This window comes from Gekko japonicus, unplaced genomic scaffold (genome assembly GCF_001447785.1).
Source record: "Gekko japonicus isolate JY-2015 unplaced genomic scaffold, Gekko_japonicus_V1.1 scaffold128, whole genome shotgun sequence".
In the NCBI taxonomy this organism is placed as follows: Eukaryota; Metazoa; Chordata; class Lepidosauria; order Squamata; family Gekkonidae; genus Gekko; species Gekko japonicus.
In genome coordinates this window covers 1,134,475-1,152,329 of record NW_015173126.1, presented here as the reverse complement: position 1 = coordinate 1,152,329, position 17,855 = coordinate 1,134,475, and the positions used below count along the sequence as shown (strand labels likewise).

Sequence of the window (17,855 nt, the reverse complement as noted above, 5' to 3'; positions counted from 1 at the left end):
GCCATCCTTCACGAGCTAAGACAAAAATGTGTGAGCCAGAGGGTAAAAAACTGTGAGCTAGCTCACACTAACTCAACTTAAAGGGAACACTGGTAGAGAGTAGATTTGAACCCTGGCCTTCCTAGATCTTACTGCCACACTCTAACTACTACATCACACTGCCTCTCCGCACCATACCAGCGTGACCATCTTCATATGCCTTTCCAATGGACACTGACTGAGGTGAAATGGAGTTGTACTGTTAGCCAACAAGGTGTATGACTTATTCAAGCAGCAGCAGCAGAAGAAGAGGACAAAGAAGAGAAGAGGAGATTGGATTTATACCCCACCCTTAACTCGGAATCTCAGAGCTGCTTACAATCTCCTTTCCCTTCCCCACAACAGACACCCTGTGCGAGGTAGGTGGGGCTGAGAGAGCTCTGACAGAAACTGCTCTCGAGAGAACTTGTGACTAATCCAAGGCTTCACCAGTAGCTGCTTCTATGTGAATTCCATGTGTTAATCACTCTTTGGGTGAAGAAGTACTTCCTTTTATCCGTTCTAACCCGACCGCTCAGCAACTTCATTGAGTACCCACGAGTTCTTGTATTGTAAGAAAGGGAGAAAAGTACCTCTTTCTCTACCTGTTCTATCCCATGCATAATCTTATAAACCTCAATCAAGCTAAGGGTCAAAGTCATGCTCCACGCATCCAGAGAAGGCAACGCTGGGCTGGCTCGGCAGCCCGAGATGGGGGGGGGAGAGATTTCTCTCGGCGGAGCGCCCTTGGACTCCGCCGGGAAGGTTGGTGAAGGGACCTTGAGGAGCAGCCTCGCTAGCCCGAGACTGGGGGAGATTTCAGGGGTGGGGGAGGTGGGCCCTCCTCCCGGCTGCTGCACGCAGCTGGGAGGAAGTATCCACGGGGTGGGGGGGGAGAAAGGCAAGGCCGGGTGGGCTCGGCAGCCTACTTACCCTCCTGCTTCATCCTCGTTCTCCAACAGAATGAGGATCAAGCAGAGGGCAGCGTGAAGAAGGGGGTGGGGCTTCACCACGTGACCGCCCCGCCCCCCGGAGGGTCTCTTCCGGAGCACCGTACCGGAGTGCTCCCCCTCCATGAGACCCCTGGTCCCTTCTAAGAAGAAGCTCCCAATCAATTCAGCTTCCCATATTTATAGGTTTTTAAAAATCTCCAACAATAGCTAGCTCTTCTGCTTGATAAGGGCTCATATTCTTGGCTAATTATCTTATAACTTCAAACAGCACACAAAGTTATCTAGACTTGAATATCCTTTTTTAAAAATAGATAAAAACTGTTCATTCTTGCTATTTTTTATCTTAACAAAGTATATTTAAAAATAGTGTTTATGAATTTTTCATACATATAAATATCTGTTGGCCTTCAATGAATATACCTTATTTTTTGAACTTTATCTTCACATCTGTGAACCTGGGCATTTGTACCAAACTTCTGCACCTAGGCCTCAACACATAATATGAATTATATCATATCATATCATATCAACACATTGATATCAATTAGACGGCTTCTAATCTACAAAAGGCCATATGAGTGTGTTATTCCTTTCTTTCTTGCCCTTCTCCAAGGCTATTTTATTCTGATTCTCTAAACTCCCTTTTGGCATTTTTAGTTGTGAGGCCGAATCAGTTCTATCTCTGGTGTGCAGAAGCATCCTCCATGATCTTTTTGGGGAAGTCCAGCAACTGTTCCCCTATACTCCTGGCCACATCTGTGACAACGTGTAATGACTAGGAGGATGGGGCAAAGAGAAGAAGGGTACTTAGCCTTCCTCTCCTTCTCCTTCCTTGTTCTCACACCCACAGACCCTCTTAATTTCCCCCCTTACTCCCCATGTCATTTTTTCCTCTTTTTTTCACTTTCCCTTTTCCCTTTTGGAGGGATATTTTGGAGGAAGTGTCTCCCAGACCTGGAGTGCTAACTTTCCTATACTGCATGTTAAAAGTTGGTTTGGGTAACTTGGCTCCTCATTACTTTTCTGGCAGATCTTTTTTGCCAAACCTTGTATACAGACCCTTAACTTTTCTGTGTAAACTCTCAAAAAGCATGTTGGTCTGTCAGCTTAGGTTCACTCAGGCCCCTGCCACACGGCAGAAAAAAACACGGCCAAAGTGCGGCTATTCAGAGCCGCACCAAAAGAGACACGCGGCGGCGGGATCACACAGATCCCCTGAGCCGCTGCGCCATTGCTCCCTGGCATGATCAGATGCCGGGGAGGAAGCCACCGACGGGAGACTGAGGCAGCTGTGTACGCATGCGCAGTTCGGCCAGGAGCCTCGGATGCGCCGGCAGAAGGATGCACCGGCGATCCCACAGCTGCGTTTGCCTTTCTGGTAAGTCCACCTCTGTAGGTGGTTTGCTTTCACTGCAGATTTTTGGCCTGAAGAGCCGGATCAGGGATGGGTGCGCGCCACTTCCCAGATGTTGCGGTGGGATTGCGCCCGTTTGCTGTGCCCCCGATCCGTCCCTCTTCCGGCCCTTGACCTCCCATGTGACCGGGGCCTCAGTTCCATTTTTTATATACGATGAGGCATTTCTTGTGAATTATTTGTGGAGGGGAGCAAGCCCCTAGGCTGCTGGAGGAACAGAAGGAACTTTGGTTTTAGGGAGCATATACCACAGGATATATATCATCCAAGGCCCCTACGATCCTTTCAATGACAAATGGGGAGCCACCTGGGTGCAGAAAGGTTCCTTTAGGGTTTGAAAATATCATCAGGATGGGATTGTCCTCCACTCTGGCATGCCTTATAGAGATGCATCTCTCTCCATTCTTTCCACAGTGCAGGGACTGTCCCTATTGCTGTTGAAAGGATCCTTTTACAGTTGGGGTATTTGGGGTACTCTCAGCCAACTTCTCTCCCTTGTTTAAGGTCCCAGGTTGCTTACTTCAGCTTTGATATCTCAGCCCTGGCCAGCTGGCCCCTTGGCCCCATTCTAGTTGCCTCTTCAGGGATTTTCTATGGCAGTCAGATGGTGATACACAGCACTTTTTTTATAAACAAAAAGGTGCCAATAATCATATATAAGGTTGTGCTGATTTCTACCAGTGCCCACTTCACGACTTGGGACAGCCCTGAAAAAGGTGCCAGTACTCACAAAAGGGGGCAGGGAAGTCCTCTGCCATTTTTAAAGGGAGAAGGAAGTTGTTTTGACTTATCCATCAAATATATTTGGTATAGATAAGGGCTCTCTCTCTCTCCCTCTCTCTCTCCCTCTCTCTCTCTCTCTCTCTCTCTCTCTGTGTGTGTGTGTGTGTGTGAGGAAAACAAAATGAGAGAGTAAGGTATGCTTCTCTTACATTGTCTTTGTTTTAACCTACTCAAGTTTATGTAGCAATTTAGGCAATACATAAGTATGGTAAGCTCCTAGACCTCAGACTACTGCAGTTATGAAAGCCAAAAAAGTGTTCTATGATTGCTTCAGGATCTGCTCCAACAACAAATAGCTTTCATGGTACAGTTCAAAATGTTAGTGTTCCTAAATAAAATCACTGGGCCTTCAAAATCTCCTTTAGATATCAAATCACTAAGCAAAATCTATCAAAATGATTTCCATATTGACATCTCTCATTTAAACCATGAGTGACGTTTCACCTACATTCCTACTGGCTGTTCCTCATTTATGCACTCTCTTTAGTCTGGAGACTTATCAAAAGCTAAAGTTCTATAAGTTATGAAACTTTATATTTCGGAGTAACCTTTGTAATTTTATATAAACATTTTTGGGTTAGTTTTAATCTGCATATTTTGTATTCTCGTATATTTTAATGTTGATAACATTACCTTTCTTGAATTGGGTTTTTTCCCACCAAAAGCCTTAAATACTTCAGCAAAGAAATTACATTTTACCATATAAATGCTCAATGGGTTGCTAGTGCCTAGGAATACTGGAATAAATTAAGAACAATGTGCACATCAAATATTCAACATTTTTGTCTGACGACTTTAAGCAAACTGCTGAAGTTTTAAAGTTATTTTGCTCTACTTGGTACCAGCCATAATCATGCTTACTTTTGAACAATCCTACTACGATCAATGGAGCTTGCTTAAAAGGGCACTTAGTACCAAAGCAATTGCATGGAGTTTAAATTTTTTAAAAAACCAACAGGAGCTTTTGTAGACCGTTTGCAATTAAAGTGCTAATTTATGAGCCAAATTTTCCACCTGTGTATAACTTTTCTTTAAAATTAAGGTATGTCTCTTATTTTAAATGCTATTGTTTCTGTTACAGTTTTTAAATATTTCATTCTATAGTCCTTCATAGGGTGGGTGGAAGACGGAGAGGAAGAAATAATATTAATTCTTTCATTTACTTGTCTAACTGTTTTTGAAGGGATGAATGTGAATTAACAGTGTTATCCTTTCCTAACAATTATCTTTCGCTACTCTAGCTAGTTTAGTTCTAAAAGACAGTGCCATTGACAAGGGGGAAAAAAGAACCTTCTCAGATTTTTCAGCTCAGCGGTGGTAATGTTGCACTGAACACTAATGAGGGAACCCCCACTGGTTTGCCTGCTTTGTGACTTTTCTATTTCATAATTATTTTTAAAACGCAAAACGACATGAGGTAGCTCAGTCATGTCTCTGCTACTTCCTGGTACCTCAGTGCTCACTACAGATGGCAATTTGTTCTTGTAACATATATGTCTCTCTGACCATTTTCGTCTAATTTGTATGGGTTCTACCATTTCCTTTCTCTCTTTCAGGGGCCTTGCTGTGTGTGAGCTAGGGGGTGGCATGACATGCTTGGCTGGGCTCATGGTAGGTCTTTTCTCAATTCCAATCCCATTCAAAGGGAGGAACAAAAGGAAAAAAATGTTCCAGTGCCTCCAACTGCTGGGTCAGAGAACTGTCAACAGAATCAGCTGCGGTCAAGCTGCAGAGTCTTGAGAGACCTTCTAGATTGACTTGCTTTCGTATCATATTGATTTTATGGTTGCCTCGATGAGCAGAAACATTTTACCTCAGTGTAGTCAATATCTCTTGTTGTGACATTCCAGGCCACGTACAGTCTGTCTTTCAGTGCCATAGCTGAAGCTCTCCCCCCCCCTTCAGATTATAGTCCCCCATTTGCTAAGATACAGGAATAGCCTGGCGAATCACAGTTGGAGCACCATGATATAGCTGCTAATGTTTTGCCTGCATTATTACACCAACAAACATGATCCAGAGCTCTCGGTAATTAGATTCTTTTGAATTAGATTGGCCATTCAGGAGCGTCGTTCACCATTCTCTGGGTTCTGAGTCATGTATTCAGGAGATATTATGTAGCAGTGCAGTGCATTAGACAAGTTTTTATGTCTCTACAAATAAAAGCATATTGTTACACTGATTGGCATTTGACAAACCTGTCGTTCTTACACAATGTGTCGAGGTTACAGCCCAATGTGCGAGCATGTCAAAGCTCACAAAAAAATTACCCTTACAAAGCCATCTGCCTGCAATGCAAAGTTATATGAAGGGCATCAGGCAGTCAGACAGAAGCAAGCTGAAAGGCAGAGTGACAGCCTCGTATGATGGCTCTACTAGATAAACAGAAGCCCGCAAATGAAAGCTTCTCAGAATACCATCATCCGCTGTCACAATGCAATTACGGAACAGAATGATAGCAAGATAGAGGCTCCCGCAAATGGAATGATAAAAGTATTGACTGATTTGATTGAATGATTAAAATAATGCAGACATAAAATGAAAAAAGATTGAAGACTGTTACAGAGAAATAGGTGAGGAAGCATGATACTGAAGGCTTGTCACTCCTGTCTTCACTTCCACACAGACAAGCATATTTGCTCATTGTTTGCTGTGCTCTTTTTTTTCCCCCTTCCAGGTTGCTATTTCTGCAGATGTCAAAGAAGTTCTGTTAACTGATGGAAATGAAAAGGCCATCAAAAGTATCCTTATTCAGATAGAAAACTGGTTTGTTGGACTCATTCCTTTTTTTCACTGTCTGAGCAACAATTGATACAAATGCAGCAAGAGGTAGTTATAATAATGTATGTATATACACACACATCCACTATAGGTAATTAAAAATATGTAAAATTTTTGGAATAGATCCCCAGTGTTCCCTAGAATAAATTCACATTCTCTTTGCATTGAAAAGTGTGTAAATTTAGAGAGAAAGCAGTGTACAACATGATAAATACTAGTCCCAGTGTAAGTATTTGAAAATTTCATTCAAATAAGATCTATTTAAAAATACAACATAAGTTTTAACAATTAATTCCAACGTTCTTTTTTATTGTCTGCTTTACTTTTTCCCTGATTTCAGATATTAACAGTTTAATAGCACTGCATTTAACTAATTTCTACGTTTTGTATTGCACCATGTACACAAATCTCACTCCAACTAACCTCCCCTAAACTCCAAATAAGATGCATCTTTGTTTAATTGGTTGCTTATTGACTGTTATTTATTGTAAGACAAATTCTTCAAATGTCTGCTCTCCATTCAGTACTGTTAACAGTATTCTATTCCAATAATTTTAATGCAGATTAATAAGTATGCAAGTAAACATATTTGATCTTTCATATGGTTACAAATTATATCCTCTTAGCTGTCTTCAACAGCAGAAGATCTGAGTCCCACAGTGAATATTAATGGCTGAAAGAAATTGAGAGGGGAAAGTGGAAGGTATCTGTTTACTTTGGTGCTTTGATGATAATGATGTTGGCATATTAAGGTTCTTCAGTATGGCAGTACACTGATGTCAGTGTTATTGCGAAGTCTCGTTGTTACTAATAAATTCCAGAAGAGTAGCCATGTTAGTCCATTGTAGCCAAATCAAAAGGGAGATTTGTAACAAAAGCATATTTATTGTGGCATAAACGTTTGTGGACGCAAGCCCACCTGATGAAGTGGGCTCTACTCACAGAAGGTTAGGCCATAATCAATTTGTTAGTCTTTAAAAGTACCATAAGATCTCTTTTTCTCACTGCACCACATTGACCTTTAACCTCAATTTATTTTTGAATTTTCTTTTAAAAATAAGTATTTACAACATGTGTACAGTATAGACATAAAATATTTGCTCAGTCTTCAAACTTTCTTACATTTTATTTGAGAGGTCACAGGACAAGTACAGCCATTTCAAATATTTAGAGGATTTAAGGGAAGAGCATAGCCCTAATTGCTGACCATGTCCTTTTGAAATGTGACTTACTGAAGCTTTAAAACTTGCTTTTCCCCCCCTCTTCAGTTATGTAGGGTTTTCATTGCTAGCCATAAAATCTTGTTGACTTCATTTCTTTCTTGCGGGAATATTGTGTGTGGGGCATTGTGTTGTACTTTTTTGTTTCATACCACTCCTCAAAAAGCAAAAAAGAACACAAAAGGATTTTTTAAATTCCATTTTTAAATCAACATGGTTAAAGCAAGATATATTATAAACAGAACTAAACCATTTAATGTGTAAGCAACCTTACATCTAGTTTCAGATCGCTTATGGATGAACACTAAACAAACAGTTTCCTAAAGGTCTATTCTAAAGTTTTATTGAGCCACTGAAGTCTTTTGTCATGATCCAACATGCTACCTAAGTTTGGGACTGAAATTGTGTATTTTATAATTTTTTTCCAATTAGATTATTGAATAGTTTCACTGTCACAGTTAGACAGAGTACAGATTTTGGAATGTTTTAAAATGGCACAATAAAATGGGGGGTGAAATTACATGATGATTTTGTGTCCCGTTATGTAGTGAAAAAATATAGCTCTATTTTCAAACAATTTTCAAGCATATTTTAGACAAAACTCTGCTTACCTCAGTTTTTTTGAAATGCAGGGTTGTACCTGAGGAAAAATATTAGACTACACACTTGGATGAAAATAAGTTATACCGAAATCTGAAGATTTTCCTTTTAAATGTTTTAGGATTAGTTTACCAACCTATTTTTATGTGTTTTGACTAACTTTCATTAGCATTTTCAAGAGGATATTTCTTCCCAAGTGTGTAGCCTACTATATAGAAATCCACCTAAGCAAATGTGTTGCATTATACTGAAGGATTCTACATTTGGAGGACTACTGAGTGCTTTGTGCTGTTGCTGAGCTACTACATTCAAATACCCTTCTATTTTAAAATTATAATTTATGTTTCTCTTTTTCAAATTATTTGGAACGTTACATTATGCCAGTTATACTATAATATCAAAATATATTTCTAAAAAGTCAAAATGGTGTCAACTAGGAAGAGGGAAAATCACAGTCAGAAACCGGGAAATCACTAAGCAAGCCTGCTAATTATTCTTAATGGGCAAGATGAACACATTAAGAAACAAATGAATACATCAGTGCAGTGTAATTGAAAATCGACCTGGCAATAGCACATTGTATCTGAGCATCCACTTTTATATTATCATTGTTGTCATACTTATTATTGTTGCTGTTATTAGCATTATTCGCAGAGCATACCTGGATGTCCTGCTTTTGTGAAGTCTTACATGGGGGGGGGGGAATTGAGATTTATTTTTCAAAAAATAATACTGAATGTAATGTGACACCTCCATTCTGATAGATTTGTTGTTCTCATTTGTGAGAATGATAATTTTTTTTACTTATTGGGATGCCAAAGCAGGTGCTCTCCTAATACAAAATCAATATATATTTGTGCAAGAAATACATACGCTTGCTTCTCTGTTAAATGTTTCAAGCTTCAACTTGATATCTTCTTATGTTCCATAATATTTTAGACAGACTCAGATGCTCAAGTGACATTGTTCACTTTATCACCTCTGGTGCCTTAGTATCATTTAAGTTGCTATAAAATATAGCTGCATCCCATTATCTGCACTAAAAGACAGATATTCTGTTTGCTGCTAGTTATTGAATTGCAGAGTACTGGTAAAACTTAAACATTTTAAAGTAGCATGTAAACCTTTCTTTTTAACCTTTTGATATGTTTGCTAATCGGATAGGGTATTGGAGGAAAATTTAATAGTGTAACCAGAACATTAGCTTTGTGTCATTTGACACACATTTAATTTTTGGGGCTACTGTACAGATCTTTTAATCATAGTTGCATTTTTAATGTAGAAAAAGTATTTATTAATTAACTTCTCTATATGTTTGAGGCCGTTTCCAAAACTATAAATATATAAAATCACAATATAAAACAGAATAAAACCTCAAAGCCATTTTCTAAAATACTTGTATAAACTTTCAAAGCATAAAACCATACCATCAGATAACACATCTAAAAAACTTATCCTCATCATCTCAAAACTGCAGCAATAAAACCTAAAAACAGATTTTAAAATTGATTACATAGCAACTTCAAAGGTTAAGACACATTTAGAAGTCTAAGACTGATACAAATCCTGAAGGGCTAGCCCAAAAACTAGGAGAATTTTTTTTAAAAAAAGCTTTGATGGTGCCAGAAAGTTAATACATTTGGCATCCAGTAGACAGATAGAGGCAGAGCATTCCATGGGAATTGCAAAGAGATTTCTTCAACAGAAAGGGCCTTTTCTCTCCTGACCATCGGCATCACTTCTGAAGACAGGGGGACATGAAAGGGCCCCAGATGATGACCCCCGCCATTCTTCAGCAGGCTCATACGGAAGCTGGCGGTCCTTTAAATAGCCTGGGCCAACACCATTTAGGGGTTTAATAGTAAAAATCAGCATTTAAAATTGAACTTGAAAACAAACCAGCAGTTCACTACATTGCTTTTTACCTATGTCATTCCACTTTGGGGCATTTTTAACATATCATGTCTAATACTTATGCTTTTTTCAGATTTCTGTATTTCTAGTCATTACGTTGCTTATCAGATGTCTTATTCTGCTGATTGCACTGATTTACATTGTGTAATCAACCTTGATTCTCAGTGAGAAAGGAGGACTATAAATAACATAAATAAAAATATGCATTAAGAATTTTAAACACCAGTGAGATATGTTCTAGCCACTGCGTTCTGGACTAATTGAAGTTTCTAAACCATCTTCAGAGGTAGCTCGCTGCAGTAGTCTAACATGGAGGAAACCAGAACAGGAGCCAACTTCTATCCAGCTATCTTCCAGGGAATGTTCCTAGTGGGACCACTACCCTGAAGGGTCACTGGCAGCCAGAAGCAAGCCGAGCCAGACCCCAGTTGCTGCTCCAGTGCTGCGAGTGTCACTCAGCTCATACCTATCTAATGACATAAGCAATGGATTTGGGCTCTTCCTCCTTCAGAAGACAGTGGGTGACCCAAAAACAATTGTTGGTGTCACTGACCAGGCCTGAGCTGACTGGTCCCTGTAGTCTTGGCTTGTAGATCTAAGCACCCCCCACACTGTGGCATTGCTTCTTAAGGAGGAACACCATGATCAGCTCTACCAACAGCCACAAACACTTGGATTATCTGGATTAAATATCAGTTTATTGGCCATATTCAGTTTATTACTGCCACCAAGCACCTGTTCAGAATATCCACTGCTTCACCTGACTTGGATGAAATATAAAAGCAGAGATGCATGTCATCAGCATATTGATAATTTTTGGTGCCAGACATCCAGATGACATTTTCCAGTAGTATCACAAAGGTGCTGAACAGAATGGGCACCAATTAGATGATAAATGTTATGGAGTTTAACAAAAAGCCTCCCCCCCACACACACACTACATTCTAGAATTAGTCAGACAGACAGAACCACCAGAGCCTAATGCTGTAATATTCAACTCAGCCAACCAATCCTGGATGATAATATCGCTGAAGGTATCAAAAGCTGCTGAGAAGTTAATGAAAACCAACCCGGGCTCTCTCCTGGTAGTATTTAAATGTAGTTTAGAAATTCTACATTAATTGTCTGGGCTTTTGACTAGACAAAATGAATGTATGGTTCTTGTGTGAATCCTAATAGGGTTCTAGTCAACATGGAGTTGTCATAGTCAGCATATGCCTACCTGCCAAAAAGAAGGTAGTAGCCTACTGAACTGGAACTGGGCGAAAACATAGTGGGATGGACTTGTTTCTCTTGTACTTACATCAGTTCAAGATATTTTGCATGCCATTGAGCTGTTTTTAGAGCTATTGTTTAAGGCTGTTCTAGTTATCTAAATCAGTATTTTTAGATAGAAATTTGTTTTCCTAGCATTTATTTCCAGATAAATATATTCAGGATTGTGGTGCTAGCCTGTCATTTAAACACATCTAACCATGTATGCTGTAGCTCACAAAAGCTTACACCACAAAACTCGAAGGTATCACAATCCTTGTCATAGTTTTACATACTTCAGACTAACAAAGCTCTCTTTCTAGAACTCTAAGCACAATAACCTAGGCATGAGTTGTACTTAAACTCATGAAACTGATTTCCAACTAAATGTTTTAAAGAGCGAGATTGCAGAGCTGGAAAAAGTACAGAGGAGGGCAACCAAGATGATTGGGAGTTGGAGCACTTTCCCTGTGAGGAAAGGCTGAAGAGTCTGGGACTTTTCAGGTTAGAAAAGAGACAACTAAGGGGTGGGGGGATAGGATAGAGATTTATAAAATTATGCATGGGTTGAAGAGAGTTGACAAAGAGAAATTTTTCTCCCTCTCCAAAAATACTAGAACTCAAGGGCATCCAATGAAACTGAAGGGCAGTAGGTTCAGGACGGACAAAAGGAAATACTACTTTGTGCAGAGAGTGATTAAAATATGGAATTCACTACCGGAGGATGTAGTGAAGGCCACAGGAATAAACAGCTATAAAAGGCGATTCAATAGATCTGTGGAGGGTAAATCTATCAATGGCTACTAGCCATGGTGGCTTAGGGAAACTTCCACATTCAGGGGCACTAATCCTCTGAATCCCAGAGCCAGGAGGTAACATCAGGGAAAGGCCTTGGCCATCCAGAGAAACTGGTTGGTCACTGTGTGAGACAGGATGCTGGACTAGATGGACTATTGGTCTGATCCAGCAGGGTTCTTCTTAAGCTATTATGGTCTTATGAGATATATCCGTCACCTTTTGGGCCCCTCACTGTCATATAGCAGCAATTACCCCAAACCCCATGACCCAATGTTTGGATTAGAAGTTGCTCAGAAAAGCAAGTCTACCTTGCCACCTGGAGTCTTTTTGAGACTGGTTTATAAGTGCTATAAGTGGTTTATAAATGCTGTAAAATAAATAAGAAATCAATAAATCTCTGAAATATTCTGTGGATTTGGAGTGCCATGTAAATATCATGGGAAGGCAAAGTGAAAAATTACACAGAAATAAAAGGATAGGTTTTGCTCATCCCAATTTTAGGATCATTTAAGTTAACAGATCTCAGTGGCAGGGATAATCACAAAATTCTATTAAATACTTCACAACCATCCCTTCCCCTAACTGCTTATCAGACTGAAACCCAATCTAAGCTTATTAGGTAGAAGGAAGGCCTCTTGATTTCAGAATTTACTATTGTGTACGTGCACTCAGAAATCATAGCTTTCCATTTTCTCAGTTCTTATGGTGGAGATAGCAGTTTTTGCATGAAAGACAGATTTTTCCACCCTTTGCTCATTAATGATTTATTCTGGCTTTGCAGTTGTTAAAGGGCATCTCTTCTAACTTTTTCAAAAAATCTATCCCTATATGAATTCATTATTATGAATAATTATGTCCAGTGAATTCAGGAATCAAAGTAAGTAAATGTAAAGGTTTTCCTTGTTCAAAAGCCAGTTGAATCCGACTCTAGGGGGCAGTGCTCATCTCTGTTTCCAAGCTGAAGAGCTAGCGCTGTTCAAAGACTTCTCCATGGTCATGTGGCCGGCATGACTAAATGCCGAGGTGCACAGAACACTGTTATCTTCCCACCGAAGTGGTACTGATTTATCTACTTGCAATTTCTTGCTTTTGAACTGCTAGGTTAGCAGGGGCCATAGATAGGAGCTCACTCGGTCATGCAGTGCTAGGGTCGAACTGCTGAGCTACTGACTTTCTGGTCTGCAATTCAGCATCTTAACCTCTGAGCCACAAAAAAGTAGGGTTGGATCCAACAACTGTTTCCCCCTAATGGAAGTTCATGTCGACCAATGGAGGAGGGGGCCTAAGTTTTGCAAAACCTCTCCCCACTTCAGACCCTTACATCCTGCCAAGTGCTGTTCTTGGAGGTTCTGAGGCAGCATTTCAGAGAGTGCAGACGGGCTGTACTGGGAACAGGGAAGCATAAACTACCCATTCTGTGAGCAGAGGCCTGGTTGTGGTTGGTTGCATGCATCCTGTTAAAATTAGTATTATGCAGAAAGAATTCAAAATGGCTAGTGATTTTTTTTTTACAAGGGTCCATTAAGTTAAAAAGATTTGTTATGAAAGAATTGTAATTTTGGTCTAGTAATTTCAATTTTATGAGTGATTCTTAACAAGTGTGTTATAGATGTAAACAACATTATCAGAAGAAACCAAAAGGCAGGCATGTTTAGAGTTCAAGCTATCTCAAGTCGGTAAGATATTTCCTGTATAATTACTTCTAATTGAAATGCACCCTTCTTAAAATCACTGAAAGGTAAGTAATTAAGAAATTACTTTCAGTCTTGTTCTTGGTTTTTATTTGAATTGTCAAGCAAAAATTATATTGCATTTTGTATTAACAGTATATATAGTTCTTTTTTTTAATTCTTTAAATAGTATATATAGTTCTGTGTTTTAAGAAAACCTTTTTATTTCAGACTTTATTATCAAACCACTTCACTTATCAGTACTCTTATTGACATCAGTGAGACCACTTCAAGATACATGAAATGTTCACTGGAAGCAAAATAATAATAATAATAATAATAATAATAATAATAATAATAATAATAATAATAATAATAATAATAATAATAGAAGAAGAAGAAGAAGAAGAAGAAGAAGAAGAAGAAGAAGAAGGTTCATTTGTTGTGTATTCTCAGCTGCAAGGTTCAAATTCAGATATCATAATATTTGCTCATTTTAGGCCACCCCTTTATGCTAAATAAAGGACAATTTCTGTTTATTAACAAATATATCTATATAGCGCATAGACTTTTAGACAAAAGAAAAATCTATGTATAAAATACAAAGTTTAAAATTTTAAAAAGCTAAACAATTTATAACTAATAAAGTCATTGGTAAAAAATTTGTCTTAAGACTGGCTGCTTGGCCACAGCACATTGCACGTTCATGAAAACCCCAGTTCATAGACAACCTGATTCTGTAGCAAAGGAACAGTATGGATCTGGTACTCAGAGCCACTGGAGAGGTGCACAATGTTGCTGGTGCCTCTCCTCACCACCCCCACCCCCCAAGTTTCAAAAACATTGGACTAGGGGGGGGGCCAATTCTACGGGCCCCAGAAGGAGTTGCCCACATTCTCCATTGTTTCCAATGGAGAGAAAATGCCTTCTCAGTTCACTTGTGAGCTGATACAAAAATCCCTAAGCTTCCAGCTAAAATTTTGTGCACCAACACCCCCTAGTGCAGCTTAGTGGGAACTTTGGGGATGAGTGCCAGACAGCAGGCACTGCTACTGAGAAAGCCCTTATGTAGGATCCCACTGTAGAAATTCCTCTGACAAGATTCCCACAATAAAGGGGGAGGCAGTCTATCAGGAACCTTGGGCCCAAGCCATTTAGGACCTTAAAGGGTAACACCAACACTTTTTATTGGGACCCCACGCACTCTGGGAGCTAATGTATTTGGCACAAGATGAAAATTATGTGCTCACTGATGCTGTCTGCTGGAAACATCTTGGCTTCTACATTCTAAACCAAACCAAGTAAAGCTTCTGAGCCATCTTTAAAGGTAGCCATGCATACAGCAGGTTACAGTAGTCCAAACTGGAGATTATCAAGGGTTGTGTGACTGTGGCTAGACCTGTTTGGAAAAACTCACTTATGGGTACCTGTGTCATCTGGGCATCAAAGAGCATACTCAAACTGCAAGCTTCCTCCTTCAGAGGCAGTACAGCCCCATCCAATGCAACCTATTCCCAGATCAGCTTAACCCCTGACCCAGGACCTCCATTTCAGCTAGATTTGAGTTTGTTCACCCTCATTCAATTCCTCATTCCTTAGAGCCTCAAGAGCTTTTCTACAGCTTCCCTGGATCTTGACGGAAAAGAGAAATAGGACTGAGTGTTGTCCATATACTGGTAACAATGCACTCTAAATCGTCCCAGTACTTTCCTGTACATATTAAAAAAGCATAAGAGACAAGATGGAACCTTGTTCCCAGCACCAGATTTTGAAACAAAAAAAGACCAAACCCTATCCAACACAGTAGCAGTTAGGCACATGAGAAGAGGGTGGACTGCTCCTGTTGGAGGACTAGCATAGATCACCCACCAGGGTGATCAAAGCTATTCTGGGGGCATGCCGTGGATGCAAGACAGACTGAAAGGGATCAAGATATCACTCTCCTTTAGAAATGTCAGGTGATCCATGCCTGTTATCTTCTGTAAAACCTTGTTCAAAGAAGGTAGATCCAATACTGGCCTGTAATTGCTGGATCCAAAGTCGGGGTTCCCCCAGTAAGAGTCTAACAAATTCCTTTCAAAGAGAGGGCGTAACTTACTGATCCTTCTGTGAAGGATGCATGTATGATACTTGTCATCCATGAAGACAACCTCTATCAAATTTAAGTGACCACTAGAGACAGGGGCCCAGTAATCATGGAATAGGCCATAACACTCCATGCATTCTGTCTACATCCTCAGAACCATGTGAAAATAATCCATAGAAACCTGAGGAACAGAGGTCTCAGGAGGCTTTAGCATGTCTGTAGAAGATGTGGCATCCAAGTTGGATTGGATGTGAGTTGTTTTGTATACAAAATATCTAGCAAATTAATTACAGGCAAGTTTTAAAATAATCTTCTATTTGCTTCTAGAGGCCTAGATGCAACAAGCCTCTAACAATTAGCTTCAAATCTGGCTCTCTGTCTATGACAACTGTCTTGCTATGCAGTGTTACACAATCACGTGCCATTCTGTTTGTGGCAAATGTTGGAACATTTTAAGGATAGGCTCCAATCCACTTATTCTAGTCTAGAACCTGTTCCCTTGCAGACTGCTGTGGTTTGCGTTTCATTGCCTAAATGGAATAGATAAAAGATGGGTATGAATAGGCCTAGTAAAAGGACTAGCACAGTGATGTAAGCCTAAAACTTCAGTTTTATCACACTGACTGGAGGATTGAGAAAAAAAATCACTGGAAGAGATTTTTTTTAGGAAACTGTAGCTTCAACATGCAACCAGTATTTTCATTTGCTACAGCATTGGTTAGATGCTAAACAAGTGGGGCTTAAAGCAATCAGTTCTTTTCTGCATAATGTTTGCTAAACATGTATATAATGCCATATTATTTCGGGTTCCAAATGCACTGTCCACTTTTATCTCATTGTGAATTGGTCCCCCTTTTTGTTTCATGCGTACCCGTGTATTCTGTGGGCTTCAAATTGCCATGTAATGTGTTCAGGACTTCATCTCTTGTCAAGATTTCAAACCTGGTCTTTTAGATATCAATCAAAAGCACATTTTCAACGATGTCCTCATTTACATTTATTTAATGTTTAAGGTCATTTGTGATCATTTGAGTGTATTTCAGCATATGGAATCAGTGAATAATAGATTTCAGCTCCATGCTGTGAAGAAAGATTGTGTTTTTACAAGACATAATGTTGTTTACTGGGTGTTAATAATCACTAATTAATAAACATATCTAGACTTTTGAAATGTTGCATTGAAATGTCAAGTGTTTAACTTCATGAGTGCAATAACATTTTCTCCCTTCTCCCTTTATATATACATACATACATATACATATATCAAGACATAATGTTGTTTACTGGGTGTTAATAATCACTAATTAATAAACATATCTAGACTTTTGAAATGTTGCATTGAAATGTCAAGTGTTTAACTTCATGAGTGCAATAACATTTTCTCCCTTCTCCCTTTATATATACATACATACATATACATATATACACACACACACATATACTACATATATACATACCAACAATAAATAAACACAATAAAATATTATTATTTTTTACCAAAATATCACTTTTAATCTATTCTGCTAATTACAAAATTATTGGGATTTCCCAAAACTGCACAACCCACCCAGTCCCCTTACATAGGAAATCTCTAAGACTGTGAATTCCCCTGACGTGGTTAAGGCAAGCATATGGGAATCTCACTTGGCACCATCAGAACGGCCTCTTACAAGGATGTCTACTTGTTAACCATGGGCCTTTTCCTTCTTTTACATCTGTTTTAAATGCATCACATTCAGGTCTGCAATTTCTTTTCACCTTTACTTGTGCTCCTTTTTTTGTTATTTTTGGAATTTGTGTGTTGTGTGTCCCTGTACCTGGAAGACTGAGACCTCTGGTGACTCCTACTGGGGCATGGAGGATGTTCAGAGAAGTGGCTTGATAACCTCCTCTGCCTTCCGATCCTGGTATTCTTTGGAGGTCTCCCTTCCAGTTACTTTCCAAGGTCAGCCCTGCTTAGCTTCCAAGATCTGACAAGATCGGGCTTGCCTGGGCTATCCAGGTCAGGGCCACTTTACTTATGCTCCTTGAACAACACTCAGTTTTTTATCACGAATACAAACAAATGCAAAATAAAATTCTTAGTTGCCACAGCTTCTTGTGAAGTAGCTTGTTTCCAGCATCTTGGGGATAATCAACCCTCCTTAGCATAGGGATGCTATCAACCCTAAAGCACACAGCTGGGTCTGAGAAGAATTTCGTTCTCCTGCTGCTGCTTGGAAAAGGGTCTCTAGAAAGATCAAACAGAAGCATTATTTCTCAATGACAAATTGTAGAAAGGGCACATTATTGTTATTTTGCTGCTCCTGAACTGGTTATTAGACTAATGTAAGTCAGGTTTGGTCCAAATGCACATCCAAGTCC

General features: G+C 39.4%; 1 protein-coding gene across 1 annotated transcript in view; it reads left to right on the top strand.

Moving 5' to 3' along the window:
- LOC107119512 (calmodulin-lysine N-methyltransferase-like) overlaps nt 1–17,855 on the top strand; it is a 76,795-nt gene that overhangs the window by 10,046 nt on the left and 48,894 nt on the right. Inside the window, exons 3-5 of the mRNA XM_015422000.1 lie at nt 4,725–4,779; nt 5,846–5,909; nt 13,345–13,411. Coding sequence (XP_015277486.1) covers nt 4,725–4,779; nt 5,846–5,909; nt 13,345–13,411 — 186 coding nt within the window. The remainder of the gene's footprint in view (nt 1–4,724; nt 4,780–5,845; nt 5,910–13,344; nt 13,412–17,855) is intronic.